The 21124-nt window shown below is 70.5% G+C and overlaps 1 protein-coding gene across 2 annotated transcripts; it reads right to left on the reverse strand.

Moving 5' to 3' along the window:
* Window positions 1–9008: 9008 nt before the first annotated feature.
* TBKBP1 (TBK1 binding protein 1) lies at window positions 9009–20454 on the reverse strand. 2 transcript variants are annotated; one of them, XM_080564754.1, is made up of 10 exons: window positions 20196–20454; window positions 18512–18748; window positions 18312–18434; window positions 18130–18234; window positions 17711–17864; window positions 17436–17614; window positions 17311–17360; window positions 12195–12313; window positions 11194–11933; window positions 9009–10974 (listed from the first exon to the last, which is right to left on the reverse strand). In XM_080564754.1, exons 2-10 carry the CDS (start codon window positions 18731–18733, stop codon window positions 10846–10848), a joined length of 1821 nt encoding a protein of 606 aa, XP_080420880.1. In that variant the 5' UTR covers window positions 18734–18748; window positions 20196–20454; the 3' UTR covers window positions 9009–10845. The 2 variants fall into 2 exon arrangements, with proteins under 2 accessions (XP_080420880.1, XP_080420879.1); XM_080564753.1 differs by lacking the exon at window positions 20196–20454 and having other exon boundaries at window positions 18512–20184.
* Window positions 20455–21124: the final 670 nt, after the last annotated feature.

Here is a 21124-nt window from a genome sequence, read left to right on the forward strand (position 1 = left end):
GATGGGGAAGGGGATGGGGACGGGGATGGGGATGGGGATGGCTCTGCTTCCCCCAGGAGGAAATGGGGAGCTAAGGATGTGTGGGGTGGGGGCCGCAGCTGAGACGGGGGGCTGGCAGTTGCGGGGGGGGGATGGCATTGTCCCGGGTGCAGCCTCCCCGTGCCCAGCCCTGGCCTGGTGTGCACATACACACACACCCCCCTCACACGTGTGCACCCCTCCCTGGCACAACCGCTGCCTGCTGTGCACGATGCAGGGGCTGCACCCAGGGCAGAGCACAGCAGCTGCCCCCCCCCCCTCCACCCCCCCCCAGCTGCCGGGGCGCAGCTGCCCCCTCCCCGAAGCTGCGAGCAGGAATCACCCCGCCGAGTTCCTGCGTGAGAACAAGAAAGAAAACAAGGAAATTTCCAGAAAATATTTATAGGAAGAAAAATAAAGGCTGGAGGGCGTGCATCAAGGGGGGAGCGCCTCATTAACGGGGGGGGGGCAGAAAGTGCTGCAACACATGTGCTCCCTGACGTCACAACGTGCTAATTCATTCCCTTGTACCATCGCCGGCGAGGATAAATTCACAGGCACCCCCCGCTGCGGGATCAGCGCGGCGGTGCTGGGCTCCCCACTGTGCCATTGCCCCCCCAGCACAGGTCCCGACGGGGCCACCGCGGGGCGAGGGACCCCGACCTTGGAGCTGTGGCTCGGTCCCCAGGATGTCCCGTCCTTGATTCCCCGCAGTAAGGTGACACCGGGGACGCTGCCCTCCCTGGGAGGCACAGCGGGACTCCAGCTCAGCACCGGTGTCCCCCCACCGTGGGGCCAGGAAGGGAGAGCCAGGAGCCCCCCCCGCTGTCACCCCAGGCAGCCCCCCACAGCCTAGGAAAAGGAGACCTGGGACCCTGGGAGGAAATTCCCTGCTTCAGCCCCTGTGCCTCAGTTTCCCCCTGCAGATGGTTGAGGCAGTTCAGCACTTTGCACATCTGAGCGGGGTGGCAGGGGGCTGAAACCCCTGAAAATGGAGACCCCCCCCCCCCCAACAGGACACAACCCCACCAAAACCAGCCCCAGAGAGGGGCCAAGTGCCCTGGGAGCCAAGCCTGTGCTTGGGACCAGCCCCAGCCCCAGCATCGCCCCCAGCCACGGCCTCCTCCTGCAGTGGCAGGATTAAACCTGCACATCTCTGGGGTCTCCAGCAGAAAACGGGGGCCTTTGGTGGACGCCCCCTGCCCCACGTCCCCTCTGTGACACATCTCCACGGATGTCACCGCAGCTGCACCCAGGACCAAACCCTGGCAGGGGCTTTCTTCGGTGACCCCGGTGAGCACAGGGCAGGGCTCCTGTCCCCAGTCCTGCTGTCCCCAGGTCCTGCTGTCCCCAGTCCTGCTGTCCCCAGTCCTGCTGTCCCCAGTCCTGCTGTCCCCACGCTGCCACCCAGGCCACCCCCGGCAGATGCTGCTCCGGGGGTGCAGAGCGGATTCTCTTTTCCGGCAGGAATTTGCTGGCTGGGGACCGAGGGGAAACCTGGGGGTTATTTTCTTAGTAAATGGCATTGTTCCTGTTTTCATTATTAAAACGAGCGCAAATGCACCAGGCACCCGCGGGGGCTAAATTTGGTCTCAGGGAAAAACAAAAATACTCCCCCCACCCCAGAGGAATTTGCATCTCGCTGCTGCTCGAAGGCAGCGCGCTGCTGAGGAGCTCGTGGGGGCATGAACGCAAACCGCAGCGCGGCGAGGCCGGGACGGCCACCTGCGGGGCATGGGACCCCAGCGCCCGGCCTGGGGGGGCCGTGGCCGCGCTGCGGGACACGCGGTGGTGCCTGCAGGGCTGCCCCCCCCTTCCCCCCCCACTGCACCACCAGCTCGGGGGGCAGCGTGGCTGGGGAGGGGTCCGGCTCAGCACTGGGCAGGGGTCGGGGCAGACCCAGGCTGGAGCCGGGTGCCACGGAGCAGAGCGTCGATGCTGGAACCGCCCCCCCCCCCCCAGAGCCCCCCAACGCCGGTCCCCTCTGATGCCTGCCCTGGCCCTGGCTCCTGCTCTGGGGCTGGCACGGCCTCGTGCAGCCCGGAGCGGCCGTCCCATGGTTTGGGGCACCCCCCGTGTGCCCCCCCCCCACCAGCAGGCGTCCCATGTGTCACAGTGGGCGGGGGAAACTGAGTCACGGGCAGTGATTTGTCCCCCCCCCCCCCCAGGGACCGTGCGTGGCTGGGGGCTGGGGGCTGGCTGGGGGTCTCAGCCCTGCCGTGGCAAACCCTGGCCCCCGCTCACCTGCCCCCGACCCTGGCCCTGCCCCCCCCCCCCCCCCGCCCCAACCCGCAGCGCCGTCAGCAGCCACCTCTGCACCCCAAACCCCGTGGGGGGGGGTTGGGGGAGCAGCAGCACCGCAGGGCTTCCCCGGAGCACCCTGGGAAGCAGCTCCCCATCTGGCGGGGGAATCCTGGCTGGGGCTGAGAGGATGCTCAGCACCCATGGGAGCTGGGGACAGATGCTGGGTGACAAGTCAGTGGCTGCTCGGGGGGGGGCAGTGGGGGGGGACACAAGCAGTCGGCTCCTTAATCTCAGGGAAGGAAGCAGGCTCTGGTTACCGAGCTGCCCTCGGTGTAAAAGGAGAGGAACAGGAAGAAAAGTCATTAACATAGCTCGGTGCCATCCAAAACCCTCCTGGTGCTCGCCCGCGCCGTTAACCCCTGCGCAGCCCCCGCCGCGACACCCGGCCCTGGAGCCGCGGGACCCCGCGGTGGCAGCGGCGCTGTCCCCCTCCCGTGGGCCGGATCCTGCTCACCAGCACCCAGCGCCTTCCCCGTGACCCCTGGGAGCCCAAACCGTGGTTCAGCTCCAGGCCCTCTTCCTCCCCCTCACCGCTCGCCCTGGCCATGGGACTCGTCCCCAGCCTGCACAGGGCAGCTCCCCCCGCGTCCCTGCAGGTGCCAGCACCCCCCATGCACGGGGCAGGATGAGCACAGGGGGCTGAGGGTGTGCAAGGGGACGGGGTGCGTGTGCAAGCATGAGAGAGGCTGATGTGTGTGTGCAAGGGGCTGGGGTGTGCATGGGGCCGGTGTGAGCGTGGCTGTGTGCAGGATCGCCACTGTCTGCGTGTGCCAGGGCGAGCGTGCGCCAGCTCTGCCCCCCCCCCTGCAGTGCCGGGCGCCCGCCGGTGCCGCGGGGCTGGGGGAGTCCGTTTCAGCCCCCACCCGCCTCCCCCTGACCCCTCGCCCGATTCCTGTAGCACCCGATTTGCTTCAGCGGGAGCCAGATCTTCCCTGAAAAGCCGCGGTTCCCTCCGGAGCGCTCGGGGGCCGCAGCCCCTGTCTGGCCGGCTTAGCGTGACGGCGGCGCGGGGGGCTCGGGGCGCAGCCCCCGGCCCCTCGTCTTCGCCGGGGCGTGATGAGCGCTGACCGTGCGGGGCGGGGGGGCCACGTGCTGCGGCGTCTGACAGCGCGGGGCTGGGGTGCAGCCGGGGGCCGGCGGCCACGCACACTCGCCTCCGTGGCACCGCGGGACCGGGCGGCACAGAGCCCCAGCAGGGACCCGGCCACGGGACAGGGGTGAAGGGGCCCTGCAGGCCCGGTGGCACAGCTGGCGTGGGGGCACGGGGGTCCTGGCCCCTCCGGGACGGGGCTGCGGCTGCTGCAGCCCAGAAGTGAGAGCAGTGGTGAACCCTGCCCTGCTCCTGCTGGTCCCATCCTGCCCTGCAGGGTCCTGTCCTACTCTGCTGGGTCCCATCCTGCCCCACCGGTCCCATTCTGCCCCACTGGCCCCATCCTGCACCACTGGCCCCATCCTGCCCCACCAGTCCCATCCTGCCCCACCGGCCCCATTCTGCCCCACTGGCCCCATCCTGCCCCACCGGTCCCATCCTGCACCACCGGTCCCATTCTGCCCCACCGGCCCCATCCTGCCCCACTGGTCCCATTCTGCCCCACCGGTCCCATCCTGCCCCAGCGGTCCCATTTTGCCCCATTGGCCTCATCCTGCCTCACCAGTCCCATACATCCCCACTGGTCCTACTCCATCCCAGGGGGTCCCAGCCTGCCCCGCAGGGCCCAGCTCCAGAGGGCCCGATCCTGCCACGGGGGGCAGCAGCCGGAGGCAGGGTGGCGGCGGGGGGGGCTCGCCGCATGCCTAACGGAGGAGCCAGGGGTTAAAAATAACCGGCAGAGCCGTGCCAAGCGGAAGTGGAGGTGTCAGCGCCGGCTGCTCGGGGACGGGGACCGCACTCGGGTGTCCCGGCCCCCGCAGGGACCCTCCCGCGCAGCACCTGGGACCACAGGAAAGGGCCGGGATGGTGGCGCCGACAGCTGGGCCTCGTCGCGGGGACGGTGCTGGGATATGGGGACGCGGGGACGGTGCCCAGCGCGCTGCGGGCAGGGCACGGGGCGGCCGTGGTGCAGCGGAGCCGGGCACGGGAATGCGGGCAAAGCCCGGGCTGGCCCCCCGTGCACCCGCTGCGCCATCCGGGGGGGCTCCGGGAGATGCAAAGTGACAAATGACGCCCCGCGCGCGTTCACTGATGTGACGCGGGGCTGACACCGCGGCCCCACCAGGGGCTGGCACGCAGGAAGAAAATCCAATCAAATGTTAAAAATAGGTCAGGGGGAAGGAGACGGAGCCGTTTTAATTTCAGCAGCTAGTTAAAAGCATCTGCCCGCGGCTGCAGCCTGATCAGCGTGAGCCCAGGCTGCGACACAGGCACCGAAAACAAGGGGGGGCGCGGGGTGGCAGGGGCTGGCGGCACCGGGCAGGGGGCCCAGCCCCAAATCCCACCTGCCCAGGCCCCAGCAAATCCAGAGCACCGGGGCTTGGCCTCGGACAAGGGTGGGTGTTTCTGCCTGCACAGGTTAGGTGGGCTTTGCCCCCCAATGCTGCTTTCACAGCCCAGAACTGCCCCGTGCTGGCTGCGGGGCTTTGGGGGGGACGCTGAGGTTCCCCGCAGGGATTTCTGCAGCTCCAGCCGATTCCTGGCAGGGGCGTTGGGGTCCAGCTGCCCGTGATGGTGGCCCCGGGGTGGCCGCATGGTGACGGTGGCAGCAGTGCCTGTCCCGGAGGGTCACGGGGAGTTGACGCTGACACGGGTGGCGGTGCCGCTGGTGGCTTTGGGGCTGCTGGGCAGCACAGCGCCGGGGGCAGGTCGTGGCCACCGCATCCCCCGTGTCCCCTCGGTCATGGCACGAGCTCCCTGCCGCCTCCGGGGACAAGCCTGCTGTGGGGCTGCTGCCGTGGCTGCCCACCTCCGCGCTGTCCCCGCGGCGGGCAGGGGCCGGGGGTCTCATTTTCTCCCCCTCTGCCTCACCCCAGCGCTCCCCACAAGGAGCACGGCCCCGCCACCCCACCCCACCCGTCCCACCCTGGTGGCGACTGGGGACAAGGGGTGCCCGGGCACAGGGGTGTGTATGTTTGTTTTTTTTGGGGGGGGGAGCAGTCTTCCAGCAGCCCCCCCTGTGCTCGATCCAGGTGACCCCGAATTTAACCCCACTTACAGCGCCGGCAGACGCTGCCCCCAACGCAGATCGGTTGTGACAGCCGAGAAGTCCCCCCCGGCGGGCGCTGCCGAGGCGCTGGCCGCGGCGGGGGGGCGCGAGGCCCTTGTCACGGCGCGTTGGCTCCGTCACCTCCCCGCAGCAAGATCGCGGGCCCCGTGTGCTGGGCCGGGCCGGCTGCCGGCCCCCGGGGGCCCGGTGGCACTTGTCGCTCCGCAGCATCCGCGACGGCGCTGGGCACATGGCAGCCAGGGCCGCCCCCCCGCCGTCATCTGAGGTCGCTGCCCCCCTCGTGCTGGGGAGCAGGGAGGGGGGGTCCCCACCGTAGCGCGACGATGAGGAGCTGACCCCTCTGTGTGATGAGGAAGGTCGGGGGGGGGGATGTGCCACCTCCCCCCTGGGTGGCAGGGTTGGCCGTGCCCAGCACCCGGCTCCGGTGCGCACGGAGGGAGCTCCCTGGGGCTGCGGACGCCTTCCCCGAGGCCGGGAGGGGAGGCACGTGCGAGGGGCTCTGGGTCTCCAGGAGGAACATCTGCGAGGGGCCAGGCAGCTGCCGGCACACCTGGGGCAGGGACGAGCCGCGAGCTGCGACGGGGCCCAGCGGGACCCAGGGGAGGCGAGGCCGTGCTGCCCGTGGGGCTGGGGGACCGGGCACCCCGCGGCGGTGCGGGCACCGGGCACCCCGGGACGGGGCTGGGCTGAGAACCCGAAATGCAGCAGCCCCGGTGGCTGTGCAGAAGATGGGCTGTGCGCCGTGCCCATGCTGGTCGTCCCACATCCCCTGGGTTCCTCTCGATGTGGGCAAAGCCCCTGCGCTGGCCAGGGTCCCGTTCCTGGCTGGGCAGCCCCCCCATTTCTTATAAACGCCTCTGGTGGTGCTCCCCCGTGACACAGCAGCTCTGGGGCTTGTGGTTAAACCCCAGGGCTCTGGCTTTGACTCACACCGGATCCGTGGCAGAGAGGGGCCTTTCGGCGCCCACGGCTGGAAAGAAACGTTCACCCCGGCAGGAGCGCCGGGCGCTTCCTCGCAGCACCGTTTCCTATAAACCCAGCGGAGGGGAGCCGGGGCCGGGCGCCCTGCAGGGCTCCCACCTCCTGCCCCAGGGCCGGGGGGCCCGGCTGCCGCTGCAGCCCCTGCGGTGGGTCGGGGGGCACGTGGGGCCCTGCTCCCAGGGCTGCCAAAATCCTCAGTGCACCTGCGGGGAGCACCCTGGGCGCAGGGCTGATCCCCAGGAGCTCACGGAGCCCTTGGGTCATCGGTGACAAATGTGACGCTGAGGCGGCCGGCTGGAGGAGAGAGAAGGATGCTGTGAGGGCAAGGCGTCAGCTCACCCCACACTACATCAGCGCGGCCCCTCCATGGCACAGGCCCCGCTGCCGCCGCCCTCCCCGCCTGGAACCAGCCCCCGTCGCCCCCGTGCCACCGGGACCCAGCTGCCGCCAGCCCCTGGCAGGAGAACCAGAGAAGCGAAGCAGCAAGAATTGCTTCATTTTTCCCCTTACCGATAGAAATGCTGAGAAAAAAAAAACTGAAAGCCTGCTGGAAAAAGAAACCTTTCAACCGGCCCAAAATAAGAGGGGTTTTTTGGTGGGAAAATAAAGAAAGTTGCTGCATAGGAAACACAGAGCTGAGACCCACCGTGGGCTGGGGAGGGCGGCGGGCGGAGGGGCTGGGGACAGTGGCGCGGGGTGGGCACGGCACAGAGCCACGTGAATCCCACCGGGGCTGGGGGGAGCAAAACCGGTGCTGGGGGGGGGGGGGCGCTGCCTGACTGCAGGTCCGAGCGGGGGTCAGGAGCCAGGGAATGAGACCCCCACCCACAACCCGACATGGGGTCTGTGCCCCCCAACCACCTGTGGGACCCCCATGCCGAGGTGGGCAGGGGCCGGGGAGGGGTGCGGGTGGAAGCGCTGCAGCCCTGGAGGGTGAGGGAGAGCCCCAAGCCACAGCCAGCTGTGGTTTGCAGCACCCTGCTGCGAGCTGCCAGGGCGGCAGCAGTGCTGGGGGGGGGGGGGCAGAGGAAATGGGGCTGCCCCCCCCCACCCCCTGCCCTGCGCCTGGGGAAACTGAGGCACGGGGTGGCAGGGGTGCGGGTGGCACAGCGGGGCCGGCTGCCCTGTGCCAAGGGGGGAGCTGGGGTTAAGGACAGCTCCTGCCCCAGGGGGTGCAGTGGGGGGGGTGGGGGGGGGGACACGCTCACATCCCGCACACGGCACCGGCAGCTCGGCCCTGCAGGTGGAGGCACGGCACAGCCACCGAGCAGGGCAGCGTGAGCAGGGCAGTGCCGCTGCCATCGCCGAGGTTTGTGGTGCCCCCCTGCCCCGCGTGTCCCCAGAGCAGTGCAGGGGGAGCAGGAGCCGTGGCAGCGTCGCCTGCAGCGGCTCTGGGGCCTCGTGCGGGCTGGGGGGGGCACGTGGCCACTCGGGAGCACGGCACGGCCCTGGGGGGGCTGCAGCAGGGAGGGCGTTGGGAAGGGGTCCGGGGACCCCGGACCCCCCCAGGCTCGCGCCCTGACTCATCGGCAGCCGCCCCCGGAGGAATCGGCCGCGGGATGAGTAACCGCACGGCTCGCTCCGTTTGAAATTTATCACGTGATTTCAAAAAAAGAGAGAGAGGAGCTGGGGGCAGAGTGGGCGGGGGGGGCAGCCCCTGCGCCTGGCCCTGCGCCCCGCGGAGCCCCCGCCCAGTGCTGTCCCAGCACAAACTGGTGGGAGACTGGGGACCGAGCCGGGCTGTGACAGCCAGCCCTGGGCATCCTCGACGCGGCCCCGGGCGGGGATCAGTCCTCATCCTGCGTGGGGGCAGCCCCCCCGCTTGGCTCCTTTGGGGACCCTTCCCTGGAGCAGCGCATCCCTCTGGGAGCCACCGCGGCCTCGCTGCCCGGCGCCGGGGCTGCCCGTGCCAGATGGGGGCAGGATCTGGCCCGTCCCCGGCAGGTGCTGCTCTTCCTTCCCCCGCCAGATGCAGAGATCAGCCCCCCGATAACGCGCGGCGCAGCTGCTGCCGCTCGGGCGCAGGCGTTGCGGAGCCCATATCTGCTTCACACCATCGCCGCAGCCCTGCGCTCGCACAGCCCGGAGCTGGCTGCCTGCCGGGGCCACCTCTCGCCCCGCTGACGCTGAGCTGTGGGGAGCAGGGACGGAGCCCCCCCCCCCCCCCCCCCAAATTTTCCCTGCTGAGCTCTGGGAACTGCCACAACTCATCGCACTGCTGGGCCCTACCGCAGCAGGGCTGGCGGGCTGGGCTTTCCCGAGACAAGCCAGGTTTTCGGGTGTCTTGGCTCCAAGCTGCTGCACCCTGCGGGGCACAGAATTGGCTGAGAGCCCCCCCCGGGACCATGCCCCCCAACAGCGCACGGGGAGGCTGCAGGCCTCACCGGGGCAGGTTTGGGAGGGACGGAGCCTCCCGGTGCGCAGGGCAGCCCCTTCCTCCGAGCGCTGCGTTTGGGTGCTCAGCCACCTGGCTGCAGCTGCACCCACCTGCCCCCCCCCGCGGCTGCTGCCCCCCGGGACCCCGACCCCCACCCCGGGGCAGGGCTCGCAGGCACCTTTCGGCCGCTATCAAAGCCGGGGGCAAGCGGCAGAGGTGCGAGCGTGCCCGTCGGGGACTCTTGGCGACCTTCCCCCGGTGTCATGCCCGAGGGGTGCCCCCTCCCTCTGCGCCCCGCGGTGCGCCCCCGCCCCAGCTGCGTTGCGCTCAGCGGCACCTCGCCGGCTGCCGGCTTCCGCTGCGGTCTGGGCCCCGCCGCGCCGGGGCCTCGCAGCTCGCCCCTGAGCTGCGGGCGTTTCTCTCGCCCCCTCCGCCTGTCCCACGCCGCAGGGATGAGGCAGAGCGGAGCTGCTCGGAGCGGGGGGTCCCGGCGGGGCTGGGGGCCCCCATGCCCATTTTACCCTCCCCAAGGAACCGCGGTGACGCTCGGCACCATCACAGGGAGCGGCTCAGGAGCAGAGGGGGCTTGGGGCTGGTGTTTCGTGCCACCGACCCCATGCGCCCACCCGCCCCCGTCCCCCCACGCACCCACAGCCCCCCCAGGCCTGGGGCAGGCTCAGGGCAGGATTTCCCCAGCTGCACGGGGACCCCGCGGGCGCTGGCCTAGCTCCAGCGCTGCTGTCAGCGCTGGCACCGGGGGCTGGGGCTCGGCCGTGCCATCACCCCCAGGGTTCACGGCGGTTTTGTTTTGTTTTAGATTGTCCTATTTCTTCTTGCCTGCCACAGCAGTAAACCCGAAACATCCCGCCGCGCTGGGAACGGGGCCATCTTAGTAGGTTACTTGCAACGGGCACCCCGAACCCGGTCACCCCATGGGCACCAGTGCGAGGGGACGCTGTCCGGGGGGGCCCGGGGCCGGACACACCAAGGCAGCGCGCGCCCCACTGCAGGACACCCGCAGCCTGTCCCCCTCCTCCCCGGGGACCAGCAGAGAGGTGGCAGCTTTGGCTCCCAGCAGTGTTTTGGGCACTGGGGAAGGGTTTTATTGGACTCGGCGGCGTTTCACAGAGTGCGGGTCCCCCTGCGCGGGGACCCCGAGGGAGCAGGGGCCAGACCCCGGCCAGCCCTCGGGTGGTGCGTGTGGACGTGCGCGCCGTGGCACGGGGGGCATGCAGCGTGGAGGGGCTCGGCGGCGGGGGGACGGTGCCGCAGACCCCCCCTCCCGACGTCGGGGGCCTCTCGGCGGCTTTGAGGTAGATCGAACGTGGGGGGTGCGGGTGGGGGCCAGGGGCGTGGGGCCTGGGCAGGCGGCCACACGGCCCCGCAGGGACCAGGGGTGCCGGCGGCCGCAGAGCTCAGTGCAGTGGTGCGGGACGTCCATGCTGTGCCATGGGCCATGGGGTTTGTTTCTCAGCAGCATCGTTGTGGGGAGAAGGGAGAAATGGGGGCGGGGGGCGATGCTTTTAATGTAAAAGACTGGAAAGATGCTTGAACTGGTGGGAAGAGGTGGGGGACCAAGAACAAGCAGCCCCCCCCCCAGCCAATTCTGACCCAGTGGGCCCCAGAAGGGGCAGCCCCTTCCCTTCACCTGCTTTCTGGGGGCCAGATCCAGGACCCAGTCCCTCAAATCCTCCCTGAGATCAAGCAGAGAAACCCATGGGTGCAGGCGGGTCCCCACCAGCAGCCCCCAGACCCAGCCCAGAGCATCCTGGTTCGAGCATCCAAATTCTCCGTGGATGCAGGGACTGGGCAAGGGGGAGTGGGGAAAACCCACTTACACGCGAGGCCAGGAGGGGCCTGGGGCTCCTGTGGGGTCAGTCCCTCCGCAGCTACTGAATACTTGGAGGTATTTCGGAGCCGTGTCACTCCTTGTGTTCTCATGCAGCATCCAAAGTCCGGGGAGGGGGCAGCCCGCGGCCAGGAGGGCGGCGCGGGCGGAGGAGCTCAGATCTTGCTGTTCTCCAGGTGCGAGTCAATGTGCTTTATCAAAGCATCGTCCGGGTAGCCGATGGGGAAGGCCAGCTGGCACAGCGGGCAGCTCCGGATTTCCGAGTCCACCGTCTCCATCAGCAGCTGTGGGCACAGGGGCAGCCCTGAGCCCACCTCCGCAGGGCCCGGGCCCGATCCTCGCCCCCAGCCCCCTCCCACCATCGTGCTCCTTCGCTGGGCGCGGGCTGGGGAGCCGCGGGGGGAACCGAGGCACGCTGCAGGGCTGCCAGGAGGAGGGGTCCCGGCCCCTGCCTGCCCCCACCCACCGCCCCGGGCCCTGGGGCGGGCAGGGGTCCCTCTTACGTTGATCGAGGGCCAGGACTGGGCGTGCTCGGTCCTGGCATAGGCGGCAGCTGCCCGGTGCGCGGCGGCGTCGGGGATGGGGAAGCCGGCGCAGAAGGAGGCGCAGCGGACAGCCCCCACCTCGGGGCTGGGGGGGCTGGGGACCGCCCAGTCCTCTTCGTCCGACGACTGCTTCTCGAAGCGCACGTGCTCCTCGAAGGGCTCGCGGGCGCTCAGGGGGGCCCCCGTGCCCCCCAGGTACACCTCGCCGTAGGGCCGGTGCTTGGGGAGCGTCGAGGCTTCGGGCTGCAGCCAGAGCGAGCGGCTCTGCTGGTACAGGGCCACGTTGCTCACCTCCGAGTAGCTGCGGCGGCCCTGGAAGCCGGCCTTGATGTGGCGGCTGGAGGGCTTGGCGTAGCCCAGCTCCATCCTCTCGCCGGGCAGCCGGTGCGGGGACGCCGAGGCCGGGGACGGGCAGGGCGGCGGGGCCGGGGAGCGGCGCTGCTGGGCGGGCGAGGGGCTGGAGGTGGGCACGGGCGAGCGGCGCTGCTGGGCCGGCGACTGGCAGGGCCCCGGGGCGGGCGAGCGGCGCTGCTGGGCGGGCGACTGGCACTGGGGGGCCGGGGAGCGCCGCTGCAGCGCCGGGGACTGGCACTGCGGGGCCGGGGAGCGGCCGGGCGCGGGCGAGGGGCACTGCGGGGCGGGCGAGCGGCGCTGCTGGGCCGGCGAGTGGCACTGGGACAGCGGGGAGTGGCGCTGGCCTGCAAAGCAAAACGGGAGGGGGGAGACACAAAAAATGCTCCCTTCAGCTCAGCGGCACCTGTGTGCACCCCGGATGGATGGGGGGGCCCTGGAGAGCCGGTGGGAGGGATGCTCCCGGGACGGATGCTCCCAGGAGGGATGCTCCCGGGACGCATCCCTGGGGTGCTCCTGGGATGGATGCACAGGAGCGCTGCAGAGCCCGGAGGACGAGGGCAGTCAGCACGCTCTTCATTTTCTGCAGCACCCCCGGCCCCTCTTACCGCCGTTGAGGCTCTTCTCCTGCAGCAGCGCGCGGAGGATTTGGCTCTGCAGGGAGCTGAGGTTCCTCAGGCGGCACAGCTCCTCCGTCAGCTCCGTGTAGGCCAGCGCCAGGTTCACCCTGCGGCGGGGACAGCGCGTCACCGAGGGCAGAGCACCCCTGGTCCCCCAGGCCAGCAGCGCCCTCCCTGCACCAGGCACTGTGGGCGCACCCAAAACGACCCCAAACCGGGCTCCGTGACTCAAAAGGGAAATTTGCAGCCATGCCTTGCTGCCCAGGGGCCGGGAGGAGCAGGAGCGCAGGCACGAGGCGCTGGAGGTGGGCACTGAGCTCACCAACAGCTTTCAAAGGCCCTGACAAAGTCATCAATTCTCCCCCAACTTGGGTGTCACTTTTAAAAAACATATTCTCCCGGGTGATGTGAAGGGAGAACCCATCTCCTGAGGTTCCCGCGGGGCTGTCAGGCTCGGCGCGCCCGCCGCCGCGCACGGCGAGTTGAACTGAGCCGTTGTGACACCCCCGGGACCCGGGAGACGCCGCTCGTAACAGCAGCCGACAGGTCTGCCCCGCGCTGCCTCCCCTGCGATCTTATCACGGGCAAGAAAAGAAAAGGAAAAGAAAAGGAAAAGAAAAGATGAAGTTTCCCCAGCTCGGTCCCGTGTCACATCCCCAGAGGCCCCACGGCCCTGCTGGGTGGCTCCGGGGGGGCCGCATGGGACATTTCCCAAACTGCCTTAGCCAGGCATCGCTGACAGCTTCCCGCCCTGCTTCCCCCCCCCCAAGAAGCAGAGGAGACACGGGTGCTGTGCGTGCCCCCACCCGGGGCTGGGCTCTCGGTGCCCGGGTTCGGCTGCCTCAGTTTCCCCCTGCGGAGCGCTGGGGTCCCTCAGTGCTCCTGACCCAACTTCGAGCCCGGGGAGCGCTGGCACGGCAGCCGCAGCTCTAAGCGGGGGCCCGGCTCCGGTGCTGGATTTTGGCTGACCGGAGCACCCCCTGCCCCGGGGCCACCCCGCTCCTCTCAAAGTCACGCTGCAGCGCAGGGAGGAAGTGTGAAAACCGCAGCGCTGGGGTGGAGGAGCGCGCAGCACCGGGGTGAGCGGGGCGACGAGCAGCCCCCAGCCCCGCATCGAGCCCGGAGCCCGGCCAGAGCACCGGGACGGGGGGCGACCAGCGGCTCCGAGGGTCCCTCCCGGAGCCAGGGCAGCCACCGGGCTTTTGGGGAGGATCGGTGCAGCTCCCCCACACCCTGAAAAATTGCTGTTTCAGGATAAAATGTGAGTTTTGATACGCAACTGCAGATAAGACGTGAGAACAAAACAGCTGCCGAAAACCCAGCCGCCCACAGGCCCCGAAGTGCCGGGGAGCGACACTGCTCTGGCGGGAGCAGCCGGATCCCGCGGGGCTCCCGCTGGCCCAGGCGTGCCCCCTGCCACCTTTCCTGCCCCGCGCCGCTGCCCCTGCTGTCCCTTGGTGTCCCTGGAGGGATGCCACGGCCAGGAGAGGGCTGGGGGCGGCGGTGGCAGAGGGGCAGGGCGGGATGGTGCAGGGCTGCGAGCACAGCTGCGATCCCCAGGTGGTGGCTGGTGAAATATGGGGGAGGCCAGGGCTTAAGGCCCCCCCCTTCCATCCCCTATAAAAGCACACAACTTGCAGGGGCGCTCGCAGCCCTGGGGGGGGGGGGGGGGGGGGAGGTTGGGGTCCCAGCTGCCCCATGGGGACAGGGACCCCGCATCCTGCCCAGCGCTGCGGTGGGGCCTTTTGGGGGGGGGGGGGGGGGCAGTGCCACTTCCCCCGCCACGGGGCAGCGCTGCCAACCACATCACCTCGCTCCCGCCCGGCCGCAAGGTGCCCCCCAGTGCCCCCAGCCCCAGCCGGGCGTGGGGGGGCTCCTCCCTGCCACCAGGGTCAGCACAGACCCCCCACTCGCTGGGGAGCTGGTGGGTGCAGGAGCAGGACGCGCCCCCCCCCCAGCCAGGCAGGGGGTGCTGGGCACGGGGGGGGCCCCGTCCTCCACATGGGGCCTGCGGTTGCTTGGGGAGGGAGGAAGGGGTGACCTCGAGCAAGTTACGCCTGGTAAACAAGAAGGAGCCCTTAAATAAAAGCACAAACCACAGGCTTATCTGGCATCTGCGCGTGGGCAGGGGGTGGGCAGGGGAGAGCGTGCACCAGGGCTGCTGGGGGTACGGCTGGGCACCGACCTCTTGCCCCCCCGCCACTGGGACGGGGCCCCGGGGAGCTGCTGCCTGGGAGAGGGGCGCGGGGACATCCTGGCACTGCCACCGAAGCCAGGGGCCGCGGGACAGATCCTGCTCCCCTCCTGCTTGCACCCCTCCTGGCTCCGCACCCTGTCAGCCTGCGGGACGTCGGGGACAGAGAGCGAGGCTGGGGAGGCTCCTTGCCGCGGCTGCAGGAGGTGTGGAGGCCGGCAGGTGTGGCAGCAGCACCCGTGGGTGCACAGGGTCACACCGGGACCGAGCACCGGCTGCCGGCCCCACGGGGGGGCTGGCGTCAGCCTGCAGCCACTGGGCACGTCCCCAAGGTGCCACCGTGCCCCTGCGCACCGAGGGGAGTGTGCTCAGCCCACCCCACCCTGCACAGGGAGACGGCCCTTGGGATTCATTAAAACCCACAAAAGCCCATTAAAATTAACGTGGCAGCGGGGAAGCCGGCGGCACGGGAGGGCAGCGGGGATGTGCCCCCCACAGCCCGCAGCCAGCGCCCCTTGCTCTCAGCACCTCCACCGCTGGAGATCTCACACGGGACAGATCCCACGAAACACCCCCAGGTCCTGTGGCACTGTCCAGCATCTTCCTGTCCCCCCCCAGGACCAGCCCCGCGCTGCAGGTGTTGCCGACCCCATCCGCACCCAGCCCCGACCCCTGGGGCTGTGCTGGCCTCCCCGCACCTGGCTGGGAAAGGGCCTTAGTGCAGGCGGGAGCGGCCAGGAGCTGGGAAGGGACAAAAAAAAGGCAAAATCGAGGGAAAAAGAAAAGGTCGGTGCTTCCCTCCACGCTGCTGAGGTCACCGAAGACGCTTTGCCGTGGCTGCACCAGGAATTGGCTCAAAGTCTCCTTTCCCCCCAAAAAAGGAGCAGGCGCCGCAGCGGCGATCGCGTGGCCGCCTCCACAACAAAAGCAAGCGCTGCCATCGAAGGCAGTGAGTCAAACCCCAACCCGTCCTGCCCTTGCGGGCGCACTACAGAGGCAGGCTGACTAATTTGGCAAAAGAAAGAAAGAAAAGTCACCCAAAGATGAAAAGCAGAGATAACGTGCCCTTCACGCCAAAAAAAAAGTGGTGGAAAGGAGCAGGTTACAAAAAAGAGCCTTATTTACAAGAAAAGACAGCGCCGTGGAGGAAAAACTTATTCCCCATCCCAGCCCTGGGAAAGGGGCTAAAGCGCCCCCAAAAGTGGGGTTTGCTCTGCTGCTGTCTGCGGGCAGAGGGCACGGAGCCTGCGGTGCCTCAGTTTCCCCACCCCAATTGGAGAGGGTCTGGGAATCGTTAACAGCGCGCTGGGGGCTTTGTTTCCAGGGGAGGGCTGGATGCTGGATGGCAAGGGCAGGGGCAGAGACCCTCCGCGGGGGGGGACACACCTGCCTCTCCCAGCCACGGTGGGGCTGAGCTTTGCCAAAACCAAAGCGAATTAAAGGGAGGAAGCTCGGGGGGTGAAGGGCGGCTGCTGGGACGCGAGGCGGGGAGACGGGGCTGCGGCAGCCCTCGGTCGGCCCCAGCCTCGGGGGGAAATCAGCGCGGATCAGGACGGCCCCGCTGCGACCGAGGCGCTGATTTTCTCCAGGGAGACAAGAAACGGCAGAAGCATCCGTCGCGGCGAGAAAAAGGAGGAGAAAAAACCCCGGCACCCTCCCGTCCCCGCGCCCCACGAGTCCCGCGCGTCAGCTTTTATCTGTCCACAGCTCGGCGCGGCCGCACGCGGCTGCCGGCCCCGGCACCTCGCCGCCCGCCCGGAGGAGACGCAGCGCGGCGCCCGCCTGCTGCACATCGTGGGGGGCGAGGGAACGGAGCCCCCACCGCGTCCCGAGCGTGGGGAGGGGCGCCTGGGGCTGGAACGAGGAGGGGAGCGGCGTAACGGGGCTGCTGCCAGAGAGGAGCGGGCTGCTCGGGGGGACATCGCCGCACCGTGCCCTGCATTGGCCTGGCCCAGCCCGACAGCTCCCCTGGGCCTGCTCCAAACCTGGGGGTGCCTCGGTCCGACCCCCCCGAGGCCGGGGGTTCCCGGCCCCTCTCCTGAAGCCGGGTGGTGCCTCTGGGGCTCAGCGCGGCAGCAAGGGGGAGGCCGGGCAGAGGCTCCGAGCAGGGACCCCCCCGTTGCTGCCGGCACCACGGCGGCTCCGCGCCCAGCTGCACCGTGCGAATGGAAATAAATCCCCAAAAAACCGCTGGCGGGGGTCGTGCAGAGACGGTAACTGCGGGAGCAGCCCGGGCGTGCCGCTGGCGTTGCCAGCTGCATGGCACGGCACGGAGCGGCACGGCACGGAGCAGCACGGCACGGCTCGGCACCGCACAGCACAGCACAGCACGGCATGGCACGGCGCAGCACGGCACAGCACAGCATGGCATGGCACGGCTCGGCACCGCACCGCACAGCACGGCATGGCACAGCGCAGCATGGCACAGCATAGCATGGAGCAGCACGGCACGGCTCAGCACCGCACCGCTCTGCACAGAGCAGCACAGCACGGCTCGGCCCGGCTCGGCACCGCACGGCTCGGCACTGCACGGCTCGGCACCGCACGGTTCGGCACGGAGCAGCACAGCACGGCTCGGCACGGCTCAGCACCGCACCGCACCGCACAGCACGGCTCGGCTCGGCCCGGCTCGGCTCGGCGCGGTGCCTGCGCGGCAGCAGCGCCCTCTGGAGGCAGTCCCCGCTCCCCCGGTCCCCCCCCCCCCCGGCGCGGCGCCCCCCGCCCGGACCCCCCCCGCAACGAGGCAGAGAAGCGGTGGGGAAGGGGCAGCCCCCCCCCGTCCTGCCCCCAGGGAGGGCGATGGGGCAGCGGGTGCCCACCCAGCACCCCCCGTGTCCGTGTCCCCCCCCGTACCCCCATCCTCCCGGGGTCCCCCCCGTGCCCGCACCCCACGCACCCCCGGGCACTTACTGGTCGTCGCCCATCTTCTTCACCCAGGCCATGTCCCGCTCCGACTGCTCCTGGGGACAGGGCACGTCCGTGAGCCCCCGGCCCCCATCCCGCGTCCCCACGGCCGCATCCTGCCCACGCCGTACCTGCTCGCGGGTGTCCTGCAGGTGCTTCAGCTCCGCCTGCAGCCGCTCGCACTCGGCCTTGAGGTGCTCCTCGCGGTGCTGGGCGCGCTGAGCCTCCTGCCGCGCGGCCTCCAGCTCGGCCTCCAGCCGGCCCGGGGCCTCCAGCCCGCGGCTCGGCCAGCCCGCGGGCCGATCCAGCACTGCGGGCAGGGCACGGCTCAGCACCACGGCCGCGGGGGGCCCTGCCAGAGGCTGGCCCCCGGGGGGGAGCCGTGGTGCGTGCGAGGGGGGCTCACCGTGGCTCAGCGCGGGGTTGGGGTGCAGGGAGAGGAAAGGCACCTCCTGGCCCGGCAGCGGGGCGCCGAGGCCAGGGAAGGCGCCGCCGTCGCGCTGCCGCAGCTGCTGCTCCAGGCTCCGGATGCGGCTCAGGTGCGTCTCCACCAGCGCCCGCTGCCGGGGGGGGGCAGAGGGGTGAGCCCCACCGCCCCCCAATTAATCCTGCCCCCACGCCTCCTGCACACCCGGAGCTTGGCACTCCGATCCGCCAGCCCCCGGCCCTGCGTCACCGCATCCCCGCCGAGTCCCGGCGGTGGCACTGACAGCAGCACTGAGGCCACCGCAGCTCGCTGGGGGAGAAGTGATTTGCCCAGCGTGGGGAAGGGGACCCCAGTGACCCCCCCCCCCGCCAGTGCCCCTGCCAGCCGCAGGCGCCCACCATCTCGCCCAGCTCCGACTCCAGGTCTGCCTTCTCCACGCACAGCTTCTCGTAGGCCTGGATCATCTCATCCAGCTGCTCCTCCCGCTCCTTGCTCTTCTGCAGCTGCAGGGCAGGGGCGGGGGTCAGCACACGGCCTGGGGACCCCCCCCCCAGCACCCAGTGCCCCCGACCCCGCTCACCTCGTGCTGGAACTGGTTGAGCTGCTGCTGCAGCGACGCCTTCTCGCTCTTGAGCAGCGACGTCTCCTTGGCCTCGTAGACAGAGAAGATGTGCTCCTCCCCGAACTCGCCGATCAGCGGGTACTGCGGCCACGGGGCAGAGCCGTCAGCGGGGACCCCCGGCCCCCAGCCCCCCCCAGCCCACGGCCCCAGGCCCTCACCTTGACCTCGTACATCTTAAGGCGCCGCTTGAGCGTGGAGTTCTCCCTCTCCAGCCCGGTGAGGCGGTTCTTGATGTCGTCGTAGGCGGTGATGAGGGCGAAGTGGGAGGCCGAGCACATCTCACCCGAGAGGTCGGTGTTGGGGCTGTCGAGCCAGTCCTCATCCGGCCCCAGCGCCTCCTGCGTCAGGATGCTGATGTCGTCCTCGAACATGGAGTCCATGGCGCCGCGCGAGTCCTGCCTGGGGGGACGCGAGCACCCCGGGGTGAGGCGGGGACAGACGCGGCCGCAGCAGCTCAGGCGCCCTTGGAGCTGCAGGGCCGCCGGGCAGGCCAGAGGGGACAGGTCCCTGCAGCGGGGGGACACGGGCCACGTGTCACCTCTCCTGCCCACAGAAGGGAGGGAGCAGGGGATGAGCGACACCCCAAGATGCTTGGGGAGGAGGGCAGGAGCTGGCATCAAGGAGCCGGGACGGCAGAGAGCATCCCGGCGGAGCAGCCCCAGGGGGACGCGGTGACTTTCCCAACGTCCCCCAGGGAGCGAGTGCCAGAAATAGCGGCCGGTGCCGCCGACTCCCACCCCGCAACGCACGCGAGCTGCTTTCCGCCCTCCCACGCGGCACGGAGCCCGCGCGGTGCCCTATATACCGGCGCTGCCGCTCACCCCCAGGAGCTACCTGGCTCACAGCACAGCCCCAGCGAGGCCTGATCCTGCCTGGCCAGCTCTCAGCCCCAGCACGGCAGGATTTGTCCCCAGAACAACAGTCACAAAGCCACCTGTGAGCAGGGTGCTGGGGCCGAAGAGGCTCCTGAAAGGCTCTGCTGCCCAGTGCCCTCCCGCACTCACCGGGGGCCAGGCTGCTGGCAGCGGAGCTGTCCCCCCCGAGCTGGTCGCTATTTCGAGGCATGCAATTAGCGGGAGCCCCTGCGGCCCAGCGTGTGGCGGAGCGGCCACCCAGCCTGCAGGGAGCTCGCGCCCGGAGCAGGCCAGGAGGCAGCGGGGGCAGCTCGCCCCATCCCACCCGCGGGCAGCGGCGCGGCGCAGCCTCATCCGGGAGCCGCGGCCACACAAATAATTCATTGCAGCAGGCAGGAAAGGGAGGCGAGCTCTGCAGGGTGGCAGGCGGGGACAGCCCGGGGCCAGCCCGGCGCTCTCGCTGCCCCAGCCCTGGGTGCAGAACCCCCGGCTGCTCCCCGTGCCCCCAGCTCCTGGGAAGGCCCGGGGGGGGGCAGGCAGCCCTGGGCTGAGCTTTGCAGCCTTTGCTGGGATGGGGACCACGAAACGCAGACAAAACCCCCAGCACCGCAGCCCCTCATCTGTCCCCACTTGCTGTCCTCAGGGCTTTAAATCCACGCCCTGGGGCAGTGACAGAGGGGACGGGGCACCCCGGGATCCCCCCCTGCTTGGGCAGGGAGGGCACCATCATCATTCCCCTGTGGGGAAACAGAAGGCCCCCAGAAACATGCGAAAGCCAAGGCTGGACCCCCCAAGTCCCTGGGGGCTCCCTCAAAGCAAGACCCAAGAGTCCTGGGGCTGGAGGGTGCCCTGGGGGGCACCACGCAGGGCATGGGGACACCGGAACCAAGCTTCCCAGCGGGGTACCGAGCCCGGCGCCTGGCCCTGCTGCCCCCTGCACGGTGCCTCAGTTTCCCCAAGTGCACCACGGCGGGACCCCTCGTGACACCTGCCTTGCAGCGGGCCCCGGGCGCGGGGCGAGGCGGTGCGGGCTGGGCAGGGCTGCGGCGCGGGCGCCTCAGGCGCGGGCAGCGAGGCGGGCGCTCGGCAGGTCGGCCACGAGAGGCGGCGGCGGCGGCGTTGGCATTAGGCTCCGGGGGCAACGCAGGAGGTCCCCGAGGCTCCGCGAGGCTTCGCTCCCTCCTGGTTCCCAGCAGCCGGCCCCTCCTGGAGGCCTGCGGGCGCCTTTAAAGAGAGCAAAACCGAGGCTGCAGCTCCCTGCGTGGGGACGGAGCGCCGGGGGGACGGCAGCGGGCAGGGCCGGTGCCAGCCCCAGCACCCGGCTCCCCGCGGCTGGGGGGCTGCGGGGGGGGCCGGCGGCCGGGCAAGCACGAGGGGGGGCGAGCAGCGAGGCGGGCAGGGGGCGCGCCCCCGGCCCCGCGGGCAGTGCCCCGGCGAGGCGGCGAGCCCGGGGGTCCCGGTGCGGTGCCGGGGAGCGCCCCGGGGGCGCGGCGGGCACGAGGCCCCGGTGCGGCGGCGTGCACGTGCGTGTGCACGAGGCTGGGGGGGGGGGGGCACCCCCCGCGACCCCGGGGGCCTGCGGCTCCTCGGCGCCCCCGGTAACGCGCCCCGAGCCCCGGCTCGGCCCCGACCCCCCCCCCCCCGAGCCCCCCCCCGCCGGGGCTGCCCGGGGAGCCCGCACGGCACGGGGCGGGGGTGGGCAGGGGGAACCGGGGGGGGCCGGGGCCAGGGATGGAGCCGGGGACAAAGGCGCAGAAGGGGTCGAGCTGGGGAGCGGGGCGGGGAAGGGGATGGGGATGGGGACAAAGACGGGGCCCGAGGGGGGGCGGGCGAGGATGGCGACGGGGACACGGCGGCGGGGATGGGAAAGGGGCCGGGAACGGGAGGGGGCCGGGCCGGAGGAGGGGACGGGAGCGG

The sequence above is a fragment of the Anser brachyrhynchus genome (assembly GCF_964034855.1).
Source record: "Anser brachyrhynchus genome assembly, chromosome: 22".
NCBI lineage: Eukaryota > Metazoa > Chordata > Aves > Anseriformes > Anatidae > Anser > Anser brachyrhynchus.

Bases quoted from the DNA above. Each gene is read 5' to 3' on its own strand.
- TBKBP1 (XM_080564753.1), bottom strand. From the start codon at position 18,970: ATGCCAGCTCCTGCCCTCCTCCCCAAGCATCTTGGGGTGTCGCTCATC. The intron at 18,435-18,511 runs GTGAGGGCCTGG...CCGTGGCCGCAG, and splicing joins TTAAGATGTACGAGGTCAAG to TACCCGCTGATCGGCGAGTT. The intron at 17,615-17,710 runs GTGAGCCCCCCT...CCCTGCCCGCAG, and splicing joins CAACCCCGCGCTGAGCCACG to TGCTGGATCGGCCCGCGGGC.